At 43.6% G+C, this 22126-nt stretch overlaps 2 protein-coding genes across 3 annotated transcripts in view; both read left to right on the top strand.

Annotated features, from left to right (window-relative positions):
* Window positions 1-3169: 3169 nt before the first annotated feature.
* txlna (taxilin alpha) lies at window positions 3170-15965 on the top strand. Of its 2 annotated transcripts, none has more exons than XM_053637491.1 (11): window positions 3170-3524; window positions 5548-5720; window positions 5937-6188; window positions 7549-7640; window positions 10579-10749; window positions 11481-11675; window positions 11797-11916; window positions 12072-12146; window positions 12883-12975; window positions 13128-13223; window positions 13351-15965. In XM_053637491.1, exons 2-11 carry the CDS (start codon window positions 5555-5557, stop codon window positions 13663-13665), a joined length of 1575 nt encoding a protein of 524 aa, XP_053493466.1. In that variant the 5' UTR covers window positions 3170-3524; window positions 5548-5554; the 3' UTR covers window positions 13666-15965. The 2 variants fall into 2 exon arrangements, with proteins under 2 accessions (XP_053493466.1, XP_053493467.1); XM_053637492.1 differs by having other exon boundaries at window positions 3170-3504.
* Window positions 15966-17145: 1180 nt separating this feature from the next.
* The window catches only part of eif3i (eukaryotic translation initiation factor 3, subunit I), a 13288-nt gene continuing 8307 nt past the window's right edge, over window positions 17146-22126 (top strand). Inside the window, exons 1-3 of the mRNA XM_053637496.1 lie at window positions 17146-17303; window positions 19067-19159; window positions 19570-19657. Of these exons, the coding sequence (XP_053493471.1) occupies window positions 17301-17303; window positions 19067-19159; window positions 19570-19657 (184 nt within the window). The 5' untranslated portion in view covers window positions 17146-17300. The remainder of the gene's footprint in view (window positions 17304-19066; window positions 19160-19569; window positions 19658-22126) is intronic.

A 22126-nucleotide genomic window follows, 5' to 3' on the forward strand; every position in this document is an offset into this window, starting at 1 on the left:
TGTCCACCATCAGGGCAATAATTAAGAAGTTCCAGTCAACTGGAAATGTTATGAATCAACCTGGAATTGGACGTGTGTCTATATAGTTTCAACGCACTGTGAAGAGGAAGGTTCGAGTGGCCAAAAAATCTCCAAGGATCACAGCTGGAGAATTGCAGAAGGTAGTTGCGTCTTGGGATCAGAAAGTCTCCAAAACTACAATCCGAAGTCACCTACATCACCACAAGTTGTTTGGAAGGGTTTCAAGAAAAAAGCCTCTACTCTCATCCAAAAACAAACTCAAGCATCTTCAGTTTGCCAGACACTACTGGAACTTCAAATGGGATCGGTTCTATCCATCTTCCCTACCGCTTTATCCTTTTCAGGGTCACAGGGAAATCTGGAGCCTATCCCAGGGAGCATTGGGCACAAGGCAGGGTACACCCTGGACTGGGTGCCAGTCATTGGGTTCTATGGTCAGATGAAACCAAAATAGAGCTTTTTGGCAATAAACACCAGAGGTGGTTTTGGTGCACACAGAGAGGTAGCCATATGGAAAAGTTTTGGGCTGTTTTTCTTCCAGAGGACCTGGACATTTTGTTAGGATACACGGCATCATGGACTCTATCAAATATCAACAGATATTAAATGAAAACCTGACTGCCTCTGCCAGAAAGCTTAAAATGGGCCATGGTTGGATCTTCCAGCAGGACAATGATCCAAAACATACATCAAAATCAGCACAAAAATGGTTTACTGACCACAAAATCAAGGTCCTGCCATGGCCATCCCAGTCCCCTGACTTGAAACCCATAGAAAACCTGTGGGGTGAACTGAAGAGGAGAGTCCACCAGCATGGACCTCGAAATCTGAATGATATGGAGAGATTCTGTATGGAGGAACGGTCTCAGATCCCTTGCTGTGTATTCTCCAATCTCATCAGGCATTATAGAAGACTCAGAGCTGTTATCTTGGCAAAGGGAGGTAGCACAAAGTATTGACTAAAGGGTGCCAATAGTTGTTGCACACCTATATTTAACAAAGATTTTTTTTTTTTTTTAATAAACCTGTGTTTTGTTTACAATTGTTTGATATCCATGAGATTAGGGTACTTTTGTGATTTTTTTTTTTTTTAAACAAAACGCTTATGGATTTTATTTTACATTAATGATAATCTCCGTTTAGAAGCGAGGCCGCATATATCAAGCTAGAAAACTCGCGATCAGAGCACCGACCAAAAGTTTACTGATGTGACGTATGAATGGGGCGGGGCTTCCACTGGGAGTCAGTTAATATCAGAGAGTTCAAACACTTACATAACTGTCATTCCAGAGCCATGTCAGTTTAATTACTGCATATTTTTGAGCGTTAACTCATAACAGTGTACACAGATAATATGTGTAAAGGTTGATAAGACTGTATAACAAAGTATTAGCAATAAATACCATTGTCATACAGCCAGCTTTCCTCAGAAAGATCTTGCTGAACTGTTGCAGGTTCTGAATCACAAGGGTGTGTATCCATGCTTGGGAACAAAAACAGCTTGGTTTAACCAGTAACTGCAAAAACACAAGACAAGCTGGTCAAACTGGCAAACCATCTTTGCCAGCTGGTAAGTGCTGATACTGGAGTAAAGGAACAAAAACAACAACTAGGTAAATATATAAATGTCATTTATTGATCAGATAATTACTGATATATATTATATATATATATATATATATATATATATATATATATATATATATATATATATATATATATATATATATTGATAATTAATAGAGCTGGAAAATGACCACCAACTTCTGAGGAGCTGCATAACCTTAGGCTAAAATTTAACAAACAAAACATGTTTATTTACATTTATAAGAGTCTCCAGTGTCAGCATTTTCTCCAGCGTCAATATGTTTTCTGCCATGAGAAACCCCCCTAAAGAATGTGTGGTTACGCCCATGCTCAGTAACAAGACAACCTGTGTTTTTTCTTATTAACTTCAACAGAGAGGAAAAAGAAACGAGGGAACGACTGTTTATAGCTGCTAAAATATAAGTGATATCAGGAACTAACTTTTCTCACAGGCATTCGTCAACATTAAACGTAACATGTCATGTATTAATAAATTAGAAATTGTAATCGTTGGCAAATTTCTGTTTTATATTCCCGGTAAGACGAATAAAACACGTCAGAATGTAGGAAAATAACCCACTTTGGCATGGTAACGGTACCAACGCTTCGTGCCAGGCTGCATCACGTCACTCCGCTGTTGATTATTTTCCAATAACAGCATGCTCTGTTATGATTTATTCCATACATGACTTTACTTACGATTGAGACACACTATATGTCCAAAGGTTTGTGGACATCTGACCATTACACCCATATGTGGTTCTTCCCCAAACTGTTGCCATAAAAGTTGGAAGCACACCATTGTCTAGAATGTCTTTGTTGGCTGTAATATTATAATTTCCCTTCACTGGAATTAAGAGCCCTAAACCTGTTCCAGTATCACAGTGCTCCTGTGCACAAAGCGAGCTCCATGGAGATATGGTGTGTTAAGGTTGGAGTGGAAGAACTCAAGTGTCCTGCACAGAGATGTTCAACAAGCACATAAAGGTGTGATGGTCAGGTGTTCACAAATTGTTTCCCTGCTGACCCCCCCCCACCAAAAAGTAATGGTTTTAATGGTTATAATGTGAATTGTATTGGTTTTAAGGGAAACTCTTATGGTCCTTGTGGGTCTCTACTGGTAATTTGTTGCCTTCTATTTGTGTCATGTTATGTCTAGTGGATATTATTAAGGACCAATAAGCAGGGTTTGGCCATATAGTGTACATGTTTAAATTTCCATAACTATATATTGTAGAAAATGTCACTGTGTGAAGGGTTTTCTCAGGCCAACACTCATACATAACTGGCATAAAGTTGGTATAAAATTATGGTATATTTTGTGTATGAGCCCATGCAGTAATAAAATACATGGCAATATTTATATATGATTCAATGGTTTGTTTTAAAAAATATCAGAAATCTAAAAGATGAACACTTTACAGTTGGTTATATGACTGTAATTCATTCCCTTCAAATGCTATTGAAATTAGAAACGTGCTTAACAATGTGGTATGTAACTTTAGAGACGGTCCCTTAATTTCCGCATATCCGCGAATATCGAACGTCCAACGTCAAAACCAACTTTATTCAGTTCATACATGTTTATTTTAGCTTCGAAAATACTTCTAAACATGACTGACTTGTTGGCCAATACTGACTTTTCCCTTCCTGCTTCATAAATAAACCCCTTTAACTTGAAAAACAAAAAACAAAAACACCACTAAGGAACTGAAAGTGTCTCATTTTGTTGTTTTGTTTTGCTTTGGCGCCTCTTTTCCCTCCTCAGTATTGCAGCCAAGGTGGCAGCAGCTTCGGCGGAAACGGAATCATCCATCCTCCAATCAGGTTCCAGTCTCTTCTTTCTGTTTCCGGCGTCCGTTGGCTGAAGAAACAAGTCCATCTACAAACATTCCTGTGAGCGCTTTAACATTCCGGTAGGGTTATATAATCGGTGTTGTACTGTAAGGGGAGAGTAGGAGGGATCGGATGTAGCGTAAATGTAAAGTTAAAATCTTTTTACACTCTTAGTTGATGTTTTTGGTTTGGTTTTAGCTTAAGAATTTAGCTAACCTACCTAGCATGCTACACAAGTTAGCTTGTTGGGCTTGTCAGGAAGCTAACAGGCTAGCTAACACTCATGGTCTTAGCAAGATATTAGCATGGATGTGTGTTTGTGTTGTCAGCTTTATATTAGCTAGGTAGGTGACTAAACCGTTCAAACTATGAGAAGCAAAAGTCAATTATTAGCTGATTAGGTTAGATCATTTTAATAACTAGCATTTTCAGGAACGTCTTTATTGGGAAATTTGAGGTCTCCTGTGTTGCGAGCATTACTGTTAGACAATTTCTGTCTTTCTGAAATATAAAACAACTTCTCGTTAGATTTAATGGTCAGTGATCAGCTTCGCCAGTTGTTTTCAGGGGAAAGTAGCTGTTACGTGCTGGAAAAGTCCCTAGAAGTCCCCATGTGACGCCATGGACTCATTTGCATATTCCTTGAATTGTTGAGATAATTGGCGTATTTAAGAGGCTTAACATGAACAAGGAAGGTTTTCTGAGCACACGGGGAATAAAACAGGGTCTTAGCAGAATAGAAAACAAATAGATGATTTATTAAATTATAGTCTTGGATTATGGTATCACAAGTTATTTTACGAAAGTAGTTATCCAAGTTTGCTATATACATAATTACAAAATATCATTTCACTCACGGACGTGGGGATAATGAGTCACCAGGAAATAGACGCAAAAGAAATGGTTATGGAGGGAATAATGAATTTTTATTACTTGTAAATGTCACCAAGAGGAGAGTGAAGTGTGAAGGACAACAAACAATGCTGATCAGTGATTGGTCATTGAGAATAATGGTGAATAGTGATTGGTTTTTGGGAACAATGTGATCAGTGATTGGTTTTGGGGAATAATGGAGATCTGTGATTGATTGCTGGGATTAATGATGATTTATGATTGGTTGCTGGGAATAATGATGATTTAGTGATTGGTTTGCTGGGAATAATGATGATTTAGTGATTGGTTTGCTGGGAATAATGGTGATTGGTTATTGGGAATAATGGTGATTTCGGATTGGTTGCTGGGAATAATGGTGATTGGTTGCTGGGAATAATGTGATTTAGTGATTGGTTGCTGGGAATAATGGTGACTTAGTGATTGGTTGCTGGGAATAATGGTGATTGGTTGCTGGGAATAATGGTGATTGGTTGCTGGGAATAATGGTGATTTGGTGATTGGTTGCTGGGAATAACGGTGACTGGTTGCTGGGAGAAATGGTGATTTGGTTGCTGGGAATAATGCTGATTGGTTGCTGGGAGAAATGGTGATTGGTTGCTGGGAATAATGGTGATTTAGTGATTGGTTGCTGGGAATAATGCTGATTGGTTGCTGGGAGAAATGGTGATTGGTTGCTGGGAATAATGGTGATTTAGTGATTGGTTGCTGGGAATAATGCTGATTGGTTGCTGGGAATAATGCTGATTGGTTGCTGGGAATAATGCTGATTGGTTGCTGGGAATAATGGTGATTGGTGATTGATTGGTGAGTAATGTGAACCTGCTCTCTGGACTCGTATAACCGGCAGCTCTCCAGCTCACATCACAGCCGCTGGTTATACAAGTTGAGGGAGCAGGTTCACTTGACTCGCCACCAGCGTAAATACTGACTGACTGCGTTGTTTGTTTATGCGAGCCAATGTTTCGCCAGTCGCAGTTGCTTACGTCTGCTCAAAAAGTCACTAGATTTGTCTCTAGGCTCGTTTGTTTTCAAATAAAGTTGCAGAAGAGGTCTAAAAAGCTACCAGATTTAGAGACAGTCAATAAGATGGCAACACTACTGTTACTCTATGATGGCAGATCTTAAGACAGCAGTGTCACATGATTAAAAACTTTGTGTAACTGTGTGTGTGTGTGCGCGGTGAAACTGATCTCAGTTGCTTGTTCACAGTTGAATAATGAAGAGGCAGGACACTGAGGATCAGGTGGTGGATAACAGTGGAGAGTCCAGTGCTGAGGGCACATCAGATACTCCGGCTACTCCTGAAGGCACAGAGAGCCCGAAGGAACCGAGCACTCTGACGGATAACTCTCCAGCTGTTAATTCTGAAACAGACGAAGCCTGTAAGAGATCATGATTGTGAAGCTTTTAATAATTCCAGATTCACTACTGCATGTAAACAGCAGTAGTATAGCATTTAATGTTTTTAATAAAGCCATACGTCCATGCATTCCAAGATAAACAGATTTACTACTTTACTGTTTGCTTAACATGGCATGTGAGTAACCTGGCCTTTGTCCTGCATGTAATTTTCCTCATCACATGCTCTCTGGCTGAAGCTGGATCTCAATCTACCTCCTGTGATGTGGCTGAGGAGCTTAGCAGACAGCTGGAGGACATCCTCAACACGTACTGTCAGGTGGATGGCGGCGAGGACCCAGCTGTAGCTAACGGCCAACCTGACGGCGCTGAGGTCAACGGGCTGGCAGACAGAGAGGACAGCAAATCCGAGGACGCCAGTCTGAACTGCACCAGCAGTGTGGCGAAGGACCAGAAGAAGCTGCATGAGAAAAAGAAGGTTAAAGGGCTGGGTAAGTGGATTTTAGGTGTCAAATAGAAAAGATTTTCATTTATTTTATTTTTTTAATGCACTTTTATTTGGAGTGACTGCTATGGAGTTAAATTTGTGTCAAAAGTATTGAACGTAACTTTTCAAGAAACGAATAAAACCATACAAAGAAATTAGAAAAACGCTCTGGAACTGAAAACGGTGAACTCGGTGGCAAAAATGTAACATGGTCTTCAAATAAACCAAGCTTTCTAAGCTTTGCTTTCGCTAATCATGGCTTATGAATGCGCCGCCAGTGTTTTCATTTAGATAAGTTTTTGCTTACGCTCCGAAAGTTTACGTTCGCCATTCTGGCACAAAGCTCTCGTGTGGGTGGGGCTTAGCAGCTATTTACCCTCATTGACTAGTGAGATATGGATCCACAGCTGCCTGACCTGAAAGTAGAGACTTCAATGGTGTGAATTTTGGAGAGCGTTCTGGATGCAGTTCTTTGTATAGTTATAGTGTTTGTTCTTTGTGGTGGAAATTAATTACTTACTTTAATCAGTGTATTGGTTCCTAATTAATATTTGAGGTTTGGGTAGTCTCATTCAACCAATTTTTATTTATTTATTTATTTATTTCAAGATGAGCTCTCAGGAGCGTCTCTACTTCCAGGTCAGGGAGCTGTGGATCCAAATCTCACTGGCAAGTGAGAGTAAATCGCTGTTAAGCCCCGCCCACACAAGAAGTTTGTGCCAGAATAGCGAACGTAAACATGAAAAGAAAGCTTAGAAAAATTTGAACAGTAGAACGCGGTTTATTTGAAGACCGTGTTACATTTTTGCCACCGAGCTCACTGTTTTCAGTTTCAGAATGTGTTTCTTCTCTCTCATTGTGTATTTTTGTTCGTTTCTTGCAAAGTTACATTCAATACATTTGGCACAGACTTAATTCCATGGACTTCGGACCCAACAGGAATCTGAGGTGCACAGAAACTGAAGATTGGAAAAAGAGCTCGCTCTTTTCTCTCAGTGAATCCACTGTAGCCTCAGATTCCTGTTCTTGGCTGACAGGCATGAAACCTGATGTGGTCTTCTCCTGTTGTAGCCCAGCCACCTCAAGTTTCAATGTTTGACGTGTTCTGAGATGCATTTCTGCTCACCATGGTTGTAAAGAGTGCTTATTCGAGTGACTGTATCCTCCCTGTCGGCTTGAACCAGTCTGACCGCTAAAGTTTATTTTTTCGTTCTAATATAGTATCATGATCATGCCATACTCTAGATAAATGGATAAAGCATTTCATTTGTTCTTGGCAACCATTTCTAAAATAACCGGAGTTAAGCTCATGTACTGTTCATTAAACCGTTTCTGCAGTGCTTTTTCATCTCTACTCCTTACAGGTAAGGAAATAACGCTGCTTATGCAGACGCTGAACACGCTGAGCACCCCCGAAGAAAAACTTGCTGGTCTGTGCAAGAAGTATGCTGAGCTGGTAGGTTTGTCATTCTTATGAGTTATGAGTAATCTATGCGATCAGAACCTTGCTGTTAGTTTGGATTGTTTTGAACGTGTGGCGCTCATGTCCTCTACAGTCACAGCCTCATCTCCTTTAGTGTCCGTTTGTGACATGTCTACAGCCACGGATCTGCCTAAATAGCAGAAACGTGCAGGCGGACAATACCCGAGCTAAAAAGACCAGGGATTGACCGGTACTGATTTTGTATAACCGATACAATCCAGATTATTTGCATGTTTGTGCCCGATAACCGATATTTATTTATTGTTTTACTTTTGTTTTTTGATACAATGATATCACTGAACTGAACAAACAGTTTTATTTCTAACAATTTCGTCAATATCACTTCCTCCTTGCATATAAAATAAAAAATAAAAAAAACCTCTTATTTATACACCAATAAATAGAGGGGTCTGAAAGAGTGCAAAAAATAAAGTGCACTGTTACTAAAGTGTTTTTTTTGTTTTTTTTTAATAAATAAAAGCTTTGATGAGGTAAACAGATTACGTGACTCTGTGAGTTTGTCTTGATTTTTTGGCACCAAGCTGCTTAAACTACATGTCAAGCGTTTATGTAACACATCTAATTTGTGCATTAATGGCTGTTGTGTTAAATAAAATGGCGCTCCTGCACGCAATTCTCAAATTTATCGGCGGATCCGATATTACAAAACCGATATCCGATTATGGAAAAATGCTCAGACATCGGGGGAAATATCGGTAAAACACATCATCGGTCGAGATCTCTCTATAATAGACACCTTGGATTGCTAGGTTCTGTATATAAAACTATATTTTTGTGCAGATAAGTGTGGAATTTAGTCTGCTCGCACTGCAAAAGTTCGAGAAATTGCAGTGACATTTAGAGGAGACTTGTGAATTAGCACTGTGATTTGTTAGTTCTGGGGGAAATTGCTCAGGTGTCAGGTCTGTAGCTCCATTATGTGAAGGACGGATAAAATCACCGATTTTTAGACATAAAATTGATCTGGAAACAGGAAATAAGCGGTAGCTCAGTGGTTAAGACGTTGAACGACTGATCGGAAGGTTATGAGTTCAAATCCCAGCTCTGCCAATCTGCTGCTGGGCCCCTGTGCAACCCTCAACTGCTCCGCTGTGTAAATGAGAGATATGGAAGTTGCTCTGGATAATCTGCCAAATTCCATAAATGTTAAACGTATTATTCGCAGAGATCCTGTTGTGCTTTTGAGTCTTTGTATACGTGTGTGTGCGCATCACGGCGTTCATGGGACTAGCAGGGATAGTGTGCCGTTATTAAGATGTCAACATGACGCACACTCACGCTGTTTGTCCTGGGTAGCTGCAGGACCTGGTTCCTGGGTCTGCGCTAATAAACTGCAATACAGAGCCCTTTGGCAGGCTGCATGCTTGGCACGCCCAGCTCTGCCATTTCAGCTGATTGATTTTATTCATCAGAGGCAGCGCGGCCACGCGGAGAACAATAGCAGGAAGTACACCAGAGACTCGCCATGCCTCTTGTGTTTATTGTTGCTATAACGCATGGTATGTTTGAATACGACCACATATTTAAATCTTTTCTTGTTGCAATAATAATTCTAACAAGACATTGCAAATGCGCGAAATTGTCTTTCACGGTGATGTTTGTTGGTAAATGAGACCTTTTGGGTCCGAATGCGTGGTGTGATGACGGTCATGTGCACATCGTGCCAGTGATCGATAGCCACTTTTCCACTACACGGTACGACTCGACTCGATCTCATCTTTACTTAATGAGATAAATCTTCTTTTCGTGTCGAGGTTCCACTTCATGGTGGAACCATCGTGGTGGACGGATTAGCCGCTCAGCAGCATGATACTGAACGTTGCCCAGGGTGCGCCGGGGTGGCTTCTTCCCTGCGCGCACATTCACACACCCATTCACATACTACAGACACTTTAGACATGCCAATCCGCCTACCGTGCATGTTGTTGGGGGAGGAAACCGGAGTACCCGGAGGAAACCCCCGCAGCACGGGGAGAACATGCAAACTCCGCACACACAGGGCCACGGTGGGAATCGAACCTGGAGGTTTGAGGCGAACGTGCTAACCACTAAGCCACCGTGCGCCCCAATGAGATAAATGATGCATGATTTTCAATTAATAGGATGTTACCATATGTAAAGTATGTATAAATGACACACATTTATTCAGGCACAATAACCACAGAACCACTCGTTAAGGAGACTCCCTCAGTGCGTGGCTCACATTTAGGCTTGGCTCGGCTCGCTCGGAACCTCGACTGATGTGGTACTAAAAAAAGTACCAGGTACTATTCACAGTGGAAAAAGCGAGTCGAGTCGAGCCGTACCATGCATTGGAGAATCACCATATGTTAATGACGTGTACAGAAAGCCTTGCGTGCTGTTTTGTTTGCGCTAGTACGTTTTTTTATGACATCGATTCCACAAGGTGTTGGAAAAATTTCTTTGAGATTCTGGCCCATGGTGACATGACTGCATCACATAATTCCTGCAGCTGTTCTACACATCCCAATGGAGCTCTGTTCGATTCAGAGCCGGTGACTGGGGAGATCGCTGAAGTACACTGAAGTCATTGTCATGTTCATGGAACCAGTTTGAGGTGATTTGTGCTGTGTGGCGTTATCATGCTGGAGGTATCCGTTATTAGATGGGTAAATGGTGGCCATTAAGGGCTGTACTTGTTCAGCAACGTCAGTCAGATAGCCTTTAGCACTGGTATTAAGGGGCCCAGGGTGTGCCAAGAAAATATTCCCCAAACCATAACACCACCACCACCACCACCACCACCACTCGCTTGGACTGGTGACACAAGACCGGTTGGGACCATGGATTCAAGAGTCAATAATTGTTGGACTAATTAAAAAAAAAAAAAGAAGCTACTTTTCTTAAAATGCCACTTTGTCTTGTTTAGCTTGAAGAGCACCGCAACTCTCAGAAGCAGATGCGAGCTCTGCAGAAGAAGCAGGCCCAGCTGATCCAGGAAAAGGACCACCTGAGGAACGAGCACAGCAAGGCCATTCTGGCCCGCAGCAAGCTGGAGAGCCTGTGCCGTGAACTGCAGAGACACAACCGCACGCTCAAGGTACACGCTTTGACAGCAACAAAAAAAAAATAAGTTACCGCAAACTACTTCCAGCGGACCGTTTCCTAACGTGGGTTGCGTTGCCCGCACGGCGCAGATTAAACTCTTGCTCGGGAGAATACAGACTTGCGATCCAAACCGCGCTAAGTAGTATGCCTATGTAGTAACGATACATTTCTGGAAATACTACGCGAAAAGGGTTAGGGTTTTTTATTAGTAGTAGTAAGGTATCTGCCTCGATATAGCGTCACCCTTTTAAAACAGGAAAACCTTTTGAGTGATTTTTAACAGCAATATTTTTTATTAAATCAAAAGCAATATTAAAAGTTAAAATGGCTGGTGTGTTGTTTATCCTACGGATAAACGGATGACGCACCTTTCTGACCGACCAGCAGTTCTTTCTTTAAACTCCTGTTAGAACCGCGACTCAATTTTTGCACCGAAATCATAAAAAAAGATGTACATGCTCCAGTTCATTTGAAATGTTAATAAAAAGTGACGACAACAACAAAACCGTAACGTTTGTATAATGGTAGCCTAGAGACATGGGGTAGAAGTGGTGTTTACCTGTGCACCACTTCCTGTCTGATATTAGATGGCGTAGCTGTGCGTATCCGTGTATACCGGCATATTGTTGACGGTTCAGAGTTTCTGATTGCTTTGCCCTATTGATGCATGTCGCGTTTCTAGCTGTCCCGTCTGAACCCGTAGCGTTTTGCTCGTCCTGGCAGGAGGACGGAGTGCAGCGTGCTCGTCAGGAGGAGGAGAAGAGGAAGGAAGTGACCTCGCACTTTCAATTAACGTTGAACGACATCCAGGCGCAGATGGAGCAGCACAACGAGCGCAACGCCAACTTGCGGCAGGAGAACATGGAGCTGGCGGAGAAGCTCAAGAAGCTCATTGAGCAGTACGAGCTTCGGGAGGAAGTGAGTATTGAATAAAGTACTTCAGAAGGTTAAAGAGTCCTTCTGGAAAATTGGATGGTGTGATCAGTATGTTGATGTGATCGCGCCAAGCCGTGCGTCATGTTTTTATTCTCTGTTGCAGCACATAGATAAAGTTTTCAAGCACAAAGATCTACAGCAGCAGCTGGTCGACGCGAAGCTCCACCAGGCTCAGGCCCTGCTCAAAGACTCGGAGGATCGCCACCAGAAGGAGAAAGAGTTTGTGAGTTTCCAGAGAACGTGGTTTTAGTGTTGAAATGGACACGGCACACATTCCTTTGCCAAGGGTTTTTTTTTTTGCGTGTTTTTAAATATTTTTTTTCCTTTTTTTTTCTTAAAAAAAACGTGTTTTTATTTGAATTCTCCGGTTGTACACAGCTGCTGAAAGAAGCCGTGGAGTCACAGAGGATGTATGAACTTATGAAACAACAAGAAGTTCATCTGAAACAGCAGGTGAGGATCAGGCTCAAAACACAGCAGAAATGTGTAAAAAAAAAAAAATAATAATAATAATAATTAAATAAGTAAAGAATTGTACTATGGTCAGTCTGAATACTCGGTTCTGATTGGCTGGAAGGTGTGCATTCAAAACATTGAATTCACAGGTAGTTCTAGTCATGTCTCCCCCCCCCTCTCTCTCTCTCTCTCTCTCTCTCTGTGTGTGTGTGTGTGTGTGTCTCTCTCTCTCCCTCTCTGTCTTTTCTCTCTCTGTCTGTGTCTCTCTCTCTGTCTGTGTCTGTCTCTGTCTTTCTCTCTCTGTCTCTGTGTCTCTCTCTGTCTCTCCCTCTCTCTGTCTCCAAAACAAATATTTACAGTAATTCATGCAAATAAATATAATCTTATCGCACACTTTTATCTCTGTGTATGATTTAGAGCGGGCAGAATCCTAGATCTGATGACCCGTGTATAAAATAACGAACAGAAATGAACTGTTATTTTTATCCTTTCAGTCAAATTTTGTGCCGCAAACATCAATGACTGCTTTAACTTGTCAGTGCTGGCAAGCGACCACGGCGTAAGCGGGATAATCCACGGCTAGGTGCGCGTTACACCGAAGGCAAAGAAGTACCTGACGCGAATCGGAGCAATGCACACCTAGTTGTGGTTTATCCCTTACTTATACCCTGTTGTGGTGTACGCTTCTTCTTCTGTGTAATCCGGTGTTTCTGTTTGTTTCTGCTTCTTTCAGTTATCATTATACACCGAGAAGTTTGAAGAGTTTCAGAACACACTCTCCAAAAGCAACGAGGTGTTCACAACCTTCAAGCAAGAGATGGAGAAGGTATTTAAAACCGTGCAGAGACTCTCCTGTTTCCACTTTCTTTCCTTTTTTAAAACCCCAGCCATGGTGTCCTTACCGTTGGGCTTTTTTGTCATTGTAACAAGTAGCTAACGTCTTTCTCTTAACTTTCTCATGTACATTTTGTCTTTCAGATGACGAAGAAGATTAAGAAGCTGGAGAAGGAGACGACCATGTACAGGTCCCGATGGGAGAGCAGTAATAAAGCCCTGCTGGAGATGGCTGAGGAGGTGTTTGATTTAATTACAACTTCCTGTCCACACTGCATTTAGTGCCCCCCCCCACACACTCTCACACACCCCAAACCATGTTTTTAAAAGTATTTACCTATAAATATTTTTTTTGTCTCTTCTGTAGAAAACTCTTAGAGATAAAGAACTGGAGAGCTTGCAGGTGAAGGTGCAGCGGTTGGAGAAGCTGTGCCGTGCCCTGCAGATCGAACGCAATGAGCTGAGCAAGAAGGTTCAGGACCTCAGTAGCCCAGCGGACGGCCCGGGCTCGGAGACCGAGACCAAATCATCACAGCCAGCCACAGACTCGGCAGAGTGTAGCCCTGCCCACACAAACGACCCAGAGCCAGAGACTCCGCCCAGCACCCACTCTCAGGCGTGTCACTGCAGTCCCGTCCCAGGGGCCGAGTCACAGACGGAGGCGTGTTCAGCCCAGGACTGAAGTAACGCTCCTCTGTCACCGGGTTCGAACCACTCACAATCTCCCCGGCAGCTCTCCGTCTCTCCGAGCTGTCTCAGCGGTTTTTTGAGGGGGGGTGGGGGGGGCTTTCCGTTCTATCAGGGAAGATTGTGCCTTTGAGATGCTGTGTGTCCACTTTTTTCTCCCTTTACTTCTCTATTTCCATCACTCTGAAAATTTCCTGTTTGTGAGAAGACCCACGCTAACAGGCACTAAGCACCACTGCTGCTTTGGAATGCTAACCCTGGAGTGCGCTCATCCTCTTCGTAATTATATTTAAGCGTTAGCCTCGAGTCCTGTCCGCTCGGCTGAATACAAACTACCAATTTAGACAGATGGGAAACCGTAAACTGCTTGAGCACCCCATATTATTGCTTAAGTAATGAACAGCAACTGTAGTGAAGTGAAATATTAAAGCATCCTGTTTAGTGTCAGGCGTGTGTATTTTTTTTCTGTTTTTTATTTTTATTTAGAGACCCATTTTAAGGGTCTGCACACTCTATCCATTGTTCTTGTATGTAATAGATCATGTAATCAATCTTTTCTCACAGTTTATCACAATCATCTTACTACTCTCAATTTCTAAGTGTGCACTCGGTGAACGTCACCTTGAATTCAGTGCCGTCAAATCGGATCTTTCGGAACCAGATCCCCCGCTTTGCACCACATTGAACCACGAGCGCAACCCCCCCCCCCCCGCCTTAGGACTATAATGAGTATACATAACCTAATGTGTTCATGTATTCCATTCCAAACTCTATATTCTGTTTCATTATTATTTTTTTATGCGTTTTAAATTTTGCTTTTCTTCCACAGATCTTTGCGTTTTTCAAAACACCGAATTTGACATTTTACCATGTTATTTTCCCCCACTGTCCCGTCTGGTAATTTGGCGAAATTTAACAACCGCTTCTCTTAAGATCATTCCAGAAGAGAACACGCACTCGAACGAGGCCACGAACACCGAGTAAAGCGTTTACTACCTTTTTATTATTCTCTCGTACGTTTTAATCACACCTTCGTTTCCTCATCGTGGACCATTATTTTCACATTTCCTCATGTTGTTGCTCTTACACTGTACGTCTCTTGGATATGAATGTATACGGCAACTTGGCATAATACATTTTGGAGATGCTTCATTTACAGCCCAGATCCAGTTTGTTGTGTGACCAGGTTAAATAAAGAGATTCTAAAATGGTATATAAAACTCTATGCAATTCAAGTGCCGTTCATCTTCTGTCTATTAAATCGAGTGTTAATATGCTAGCAAAGGATTGTACATTATTATAGTCTCATCGTGGCTTCAGAGTAACAGCGCAAGTATGTGAAGTCGTGTGTGGCTAGAATGCAAAAAAATTACTTATTTGACATAACTCGTTTTGTTTTCTTTTTGTACCAGGGTCTCATGAATTTTATTGCTTCATTAACCTGAACACTAAATCTCCATGAGGTCCTACGTGAGTTGAGTAAATGCCAGGATCCGCACCGGATCTTATTTAACTACGTTCTGTCTTTTACACAGTAACAGCATGCCACATTTCATTGGCTCCTACTGCTCATTAACGCTGGACACACCCACTGTTATTGAAGGTACCAAAGATCTTTTTTGTTTTTGTTTGTTTGTTTTTGTTTTCACACCCTGTATACATGGTTTGAGAAATTAAAGATATTACACAGTTAATCTGCCTACGAGTCTGAATTCATTGTTTTCATTTTGTTTAGAATTTGCCGTACTGAAACGTCGGTGTGATTTTATAGAGTGGATTTTGTTGTTTTATACCACAGTGATGTCAAATTCTCGATTCTGATTGGTCGGAAGGTGTTGAGTCGTTTCCTCTGACAGCAGCTTGGACGCTAGTGCATTTGTAATTCAAATCACAGGTTTATCTTCATTCTCAATATCTTTATTCCAATACAATGTGTTCAGGAAGTATTCATATCCAGCATTTTTGTACATTTTATTGTGGTACAGTTTTAATTTAAATGGTTTAAATTGGCTTTTTTATGGCTCTCAGTTTAAACACAAGAAAGAATTTCTTTTTGGAAATTGACCCTTTATTCAGTACTTTTGAAGAATTGCCTGATAATGATGATGCATCACAGCACAGTGAAATTCTTTTCTTCACATACCCCAGCATGTTAGGAAGTTGGGGCTCAGAGTGCAGGGTCAGCCATGATACAGCACCCCTGGAGCAGAGAGGGTTAAGGGCCTTGCTCAAGGGCCCAACGGTGGCCTTCCAATCAGTAACCCGGAGCCTTAACTGCTATAAGCATTGCACACCTGGATTTGGACGGTTTCTCCCATTCTTCCTTCCAGATCCTCTGAAGCTTGGTGTAGATGGGGTGTACCTGTGAACTGCCATCTTCAGGTCTCTCCACACATGTTCTGTAGGGTTCAGAGATTTGTCCTAAAGCCACTCCAGTGATGTATTGACTGTATACTTCAGGTTACTGTCAAGCTTGAAGGTGAACCTTTGCCTTGGTCTGAGGTTGTGTACGCTCTGGAGCAGATTTTCTACAATTACCTCTCTTTATTTCAGTCCATTCATCCTTCCCTCAGTTCTGACTAGTCTCCTCGTCCCTGGGTCTGAGAAGCACCCTTTTATCATGGTGCTGCCACCACCATGCTTCACCATAGGGATGGTATTAGCCAGTTGATGAGCAATGCCTGCACAGAAGAGACTTCAGGAGAGTGAAAGGGAATGATTGTTTATGGTTTAACTTTAGCATCTGTGTTCCCTTAGGTTATTATTATTATTTTTTGGGTGGGGGAATCATTTTATAATATTCTATTTTGGTTAACCAAGGCAACGCTGTTCAACACTATCTTACAGTTATATAGCAACTGATAAGAAATGTTTGTCGAAAAGGTTATTTTTAAGTATTATTTTTTTTCTAACCACAACTTCTGGGAAAGTTCCCATAACACTTTTTTTTTTTCCCTCATAACGGGAAGGTTGCTAACTACAACCTGACATTCCAACATTATTTAAAAGTTAGGGGGATGTTTACTTAACCATGCCTAACACATTGTAAAGAAATCTTTCCTGGAAAACCAAACAGGAGCTAAAAACATCTGATCTCAGAAGGTTTATGGAACCTATACTTGTTAGCTGGGGGTAGCAACATACCCAAGAAGGCTTTAAAATGAAGACTTTAAAGGCTATAAATATCTGCCAATGCATTTCAGTACAGTACTAAGTGGATGAAACTAGTGAAATGTGATGATTCAAGTTTGTAATAAATTGATAAAACGTTGAAATTCTAATTATGCGTTGTTGTTGTTTTTTTTTAAATAATGGCGGCGTTTTTTTTCCCTTCCAGATTGGTGGGTTGTAACCTAACAAATTTAGTGAAAATAAATAACTAAAATATAGATATTTAGTCAGGCAGTCAGGTACTCGGAAACCTTTTTGAGAAAAGAAACCCATCCGGAACGCTCGAACGGAGGGTTTGTTTGCTTCGGGCCGTTACTTCTGTAGAACAGGAAGTACGATATTCCCTTTTCCGTTTTAACCCGGCGCTTAACAGCACGCGCATGAAGTATTGATGTAACATATCTGGGTTAATAAAAGGATCTTTACCAGGAAGAAACAGAGTGAGCGAGATTAGCGAACATGGTGAGTGCGCAGATTTGGGATTTAAAAGAAGATTCATTTGACTAAGACGCTGCCGTTTGTTATCAGAGAGCACCTGCGACGAACTGGGCCTGAGTAGCTAGCTCAGCTCGGTAACTACGGCCGCGTTTCAAATGCCTCCTTACTTCATAGATACGCTCACTAGACGGGGGGGTTGTTCTAATGGCTTCTGCGTTCTATGTTCTATGTAGTGCACTATATGTACAGGTCTGAGTCATTTGGAACAAAGCCGTGTTCTTGTAAAAGCTGGTGAGCGCTACTCTATTTCATGATCGCTCATTCACAGGCTAGCTGTTTTTATTTCTATTTAAATACCAGGCAGCTTCAGCAACTGTGTGCTATCATATAGCGTCATACGGATTACAAATTATAAACGACGTTAACAACAATTATGGTGTGTGTATATATATGTGTGTGTTATTGTGTTGTGTTATTGTGTGTGTATATATACATACATAGATATGAATATCGAACGTCCAACGTCAAACCAACTTTATTCCAGTGGCGATATATCGATATAATATCCATATCGTGGTGAATGATGACGCGATACACTTTTCTGAGATATCGTTGGTATGGTGATGTGTTTTACGTTTTTAATAACGATGAATTAAATGGCACTGAATGGATGCTTTGAATTATACGTTTTTTTGTAATTATATTTTTTTTAACTTAATCTTTGTTGTATCGTCAAACTCAGTTTAACATGGTTTTTTTTTTTAAGCGACTGTTTTGTGGACAGTCGGTTAGCTAAATGATATATCGTATGTGTATTGTAGAAATATCCTCAAATATCGTGCTATATATATATATATATATATATATATATGATATTTTTGTCATATCGCCCAGCCCTAATTTCCCCCCCTGAAAAGCGCTGTACAGAGCCCTGTGCTGATGTAATAAATAAATAAATAATTACTGATGTGATCTTTTACCTAGTTTCAGCTTCCTAACTTGCTGTCTAGCTTAGATTTATTATTATTAGTAATAAATATTTAAAAAGATTCCTAGACGATACAAAATGGCGGGTGTACCCCACGTCAAGGAAGCAGGCGTGCCGTTCCTGCTGAAGAAGAAAAAACAATAGAAACTATCACAGAATTTCTAATGGTTTCCACTACAAATACCATTACAAGGCTCTGTGTTAGTGATAGGAAGGTCGCGGGTTCAAACCCCAGCACTGCCAAGCTACCACTGTTGGGACCTTGACCAAGGCCCTTAACCATCTCTGCTCCAGGGGCGCTGTATCATGGCTGACCCTGCGCTCTGACCCCAGCTTCCTGACATGCTGGGGTATGCGAAGAAAAGAATTTCACTGTGTTGTGACCAAGACTCATTAACATGCCACCAATAGAAGGCAACAAATTACCAGTAGAGATCCACAAGGTCAGTTACAGTTTCCATTATAACCATTACAAATTCTATTGGGTTTCTATTGTTTTTGTTTTTTACAACAGGGATGAGACTGCACAAGGCGTTTCAGGCATTACTGTCTGTGTTTCTAGTTTCACACGTTCTCATTTCTGTCTGGGGTTCCTCTTGGTTCTGCCATCTAACTCTCAGCGTGTCTAGGGTAGGCGTTTCTAGGGTAGCTCCAGCTCCACCGACCCGGATTAAGTGCTCAGTTAAGATGAATGGTTTAGCTTGAGCTTTGGAGGCAGAGAATAAAAAGAGGGGCTGCTTGGACTCCGACTCCAATGGAAAAGCACTCGTATTAATACTGTTTTATTTCCTTCATGCAGAAACCCATCCTCCTTCAGGGCCATGAGAGGTCCATCACTCAGATTAAATACAACAGAGAGGGTGACCTGCTGTTCTCTGTGGCCAAGGACCAGGTACGTGGGTGAAAATGTTGACTTGATTTGAGGTGAAAGTCAAAGTCTTATGATTTGTCATTTGCACAGTTGACATATAGCATCTACTATACAATACATACAAACGTCAATGCAATACCAAGCATAGCCAGGACAAAACACTATTACTTTCAGGACACAAGAGATCCATGGCATATACATGAATATGGTATGTTATTTTACTCAAGAAGTACTGAGTATAAAAACATACAAAAATGAGACGAATTTTAAATATGGAAATAACACAAGGAAGTGGAAATAAACGTTTCCACTGTGCTCCAAACTAGTGTTCTTCAGTCTCCTGTTTATTCTGGTGCGTTTTATGTGACATTTTCTTTACTTGTGTGTGTGTGTGTGTGTGTGTGTGTGTGTGTTTGTTTTTTCCCCCTCAGTTTGTAAATGTGTGGTACTCGGTCAACGGGGAGAGGCTCGGTACTTACAACGGCCACACCGGAGCTGTGTGGTGTGTGGACGTGGACTGTATCCTTCAGTGAGGCTTGTTACCTTTTAACAGCTTAAACCTTTGGTAGAGAGAGAGACAGTGTGAGGGAGAGAGAGACAGTGTGAGGGAGAGAGAGAGAGACGGCGTGGGAGAGGGAGAGAGACGGTGTGAGGGAGAGTGAGGGAGAGGGAGGGAGACGGTGTGAGGGAGAGGGAGGGAGACGGTGTGAGGGAGAGGGAGGGAGACGGAGGGAGGGAGAGGGAGGGAGACGGCGTGAGGGAGAGGGAGAGAGACGGCGTGAGGGAGGGAGACGGCGTGAGGGGGAGAGAGAGAGACGGCGTGAGAGAGAGAGGGATAGAGAGACAGACAGCGTGAGAGAGAGGGATAGAGAGAGAGAGAGAGAGAGAGAGACGGCGTGAGGGAGGGAGAGAGAGAGAGAGACGGCGTGAGGGGGAGAGAGAGAGAGGGATAGAGAGACAGACAGCTTGAGAGAGAGAGAGGGATAGAGAGACAGACAGTGTGTGAGAGAGAGAGAGGGATAGAGAGACAGACAGTGTGAGAGAGAGAGAGGGATAGAGAGACAGACAGTGTGAGAGAGAGAGAGGGATAGAGAGACAGACAGCGTGAGAGAGAGAGGGATAGAGAGACAGACAGTGTGAGAGAGAGAGAGGGATAGAGAGACAGACAGCGTGAGAGAGAGAGGGATAGAGAGACAGACACCGTGAGAGAGAGGGATAGAGAGAGAGAGAGACGGCGTGAGGGAGGGAGAGAGAGAGAGAGACGGCGTGAGGGAGGGAGAGAGAGAGAGAGACGGCGTGAGGGAGGGAGAGAGAGAGAGAGAGACGGCGTGAGGGAGGGAGAGAGAGAGAGAGACGGCGTGAGGGAGGGGGAGAGAGAGAGAGAGACGGCGTGAGGGAGGGGGAGAGAGAGAGAGACGGCGTGAGGGAGGGGGAGAGAGAGAGAGAGACGGCGTGAGGGAGGGGGGGAGAGGGAGGGAGACGATGTGAGGGAGAGGGAGAGAGACGGCGTGAGGGAGGGAGACGGCGTGAGGGGGAGAGAGAGAGACGGCGTGAGAGAGAGAGACGGCGTGAGGGAGGGAGAGAGAGAGAGAGACGGCGTGAGGGAGGGAGAGAGAGAGAGAGAGACGGCGTGAGGGGGAGAGAGAGAGACGGCGTGAGAGAGAGAGACGGCGTGAGGGAGGGAGAGAGAGAGAGAGACGGCGTGAGGGAGGGAGAGAGAGAGAGAGACGGCGTGAGGGAGGGGGAGAGAGAGAGAGACGGCGTGAGGGAGGGAGACGGCGTGAGGGGGAGAGAGAGAGACGGCGTGAGGGAGGGAGAGAGAGAGAGAGACGGCGTGAGGGAGGGAGAGAGAGAGAGAGAGACGGCGTGAGGGGGAGAGAGAGAGACGGCGTGAGAGAGAGAGACGGCGTGAGGGAGGGAGAGAGAGAGAGAGACGGCGTGAGGGAGGGAGAGAGAGAGAGAGACGGCGTGAGGGAGGGGGAGAGAGAGAGAGACGGCGTGAGGGAGGGAGACGGCGTGAGGGGGAGAGAGAGAGACGGCGTGAGAGAGAGACGGCGTGAGGGAGGGAGAGAGAGAGAGAGAGACGGCGTGAGGGGGAGAGAGAGAGACGGCGTGAGAGAGAGAGACGGCGTGAGGGAGGGAGAGAGAGAGAGAGACGGCGTGAGGGAGGGAGAGAGAGAGAGAGACGGCGTGAGGGAGGGAGAGAGAGAGAGAGAGACGGCGTGAGGGGGAGAGAGAGAGACGGCGTGAGAGAGAGAGACGGCGTGAGGGAGGGAGAGAGAGAGAGAGACGGCGTGAGGGAGGGAGAGAGAGAGAGAGACGGCGTGAGGGAGGGGGAGAGAGAGAGAGACGGCGTGAGGGAGGGAGACGGCGTGAGGGGGAGAGAGAGAGACGGCGTGAGAGAGAGACGGCGTGAGGGAGAGAGAGAGAGAGACGGCGTGAGGGAGGGAGAGAGAGAGAGAGACGGCGTGAGGGAGGGGGAGAGAGAGAGAGACGGCGTGAGGGAGGGGGAGAGAGAGAGAGAGACGGCGTGAGGGAGGGGGAGAGAGAGAGAGAGACGGCGTGAGGGAGGGGGGGAGAGGGAGGGAGACGGTGTGAGGGAGAGGGAGAGAGACGGCGTGAGAGAGAGAGAGGGATAGAGAGACAGACACCGTGAGAGAGAGGGATAGAGAGAGAGAGAGAGACGGCGTGAGGGAGGGAGAGAGAGAGAGAGACGGCGTGAGGGAGAGAGAGAGAGAGGGATAGAGAGACAGACAGTGTGAGAGAGAGAGAGGGATAGAGAGACAGACAGTGTGAGAGAGAGAGAGGGATAGAGAGACAGACAGTGTGAGAGAGAGAGAGGGATAGAGAGACAGACAGCGTGAGAGAGAGAGGGATAGAGAGACAGACACCGTGAGAGAGAGGGATAGAGAGAGAGAGAGAGACGGCGTGAGGGAGGGAGAGAGAGAGAGAGACGGCGTGAGGGAGGGAGAGAGAGAGAGAGACGGC

The sequence above is a fragment of the Ictalurus furcatus genome, chromosome 12 (assembly GCF_023375685.1).
Source record: "Ictalurus furcatus strain D&B chromosome 12, Billie_1.0, whole genome shotgun sequence".
Classification (NCBI taxonomy): Eukaryota; Metazoa; Chordata; class Actinopteri; order Siluriformes; family Ictaluridae; genus Ictalurus; species Ictalurus furcatus.

Bases quoted from the DNA above. Each gene is read 5' to 3' on its own strand.
- txlna (XM_053637491.1), top strand. From the start codon at position 5,555: ATGAAGAGGCAGGACACTGAGGATCAGGTGGTGGATAACAGTGGAGAG. The intron at 11,917-12,071 runs GTGAGTTTCCAG...GGTTGTACACAG, and splicing joins ACCAGAAGGAGAAAGAGTTT to CTGCTGAAAGAAGCCGTGGA. The intron at 12,976-13,127 runs GTATTTAAAACC...TTTGTCTTTCAG, and splicing joins TCAAGCAAGAGATGGAGAAG to ATGACGAAGAAGATTAAGAA.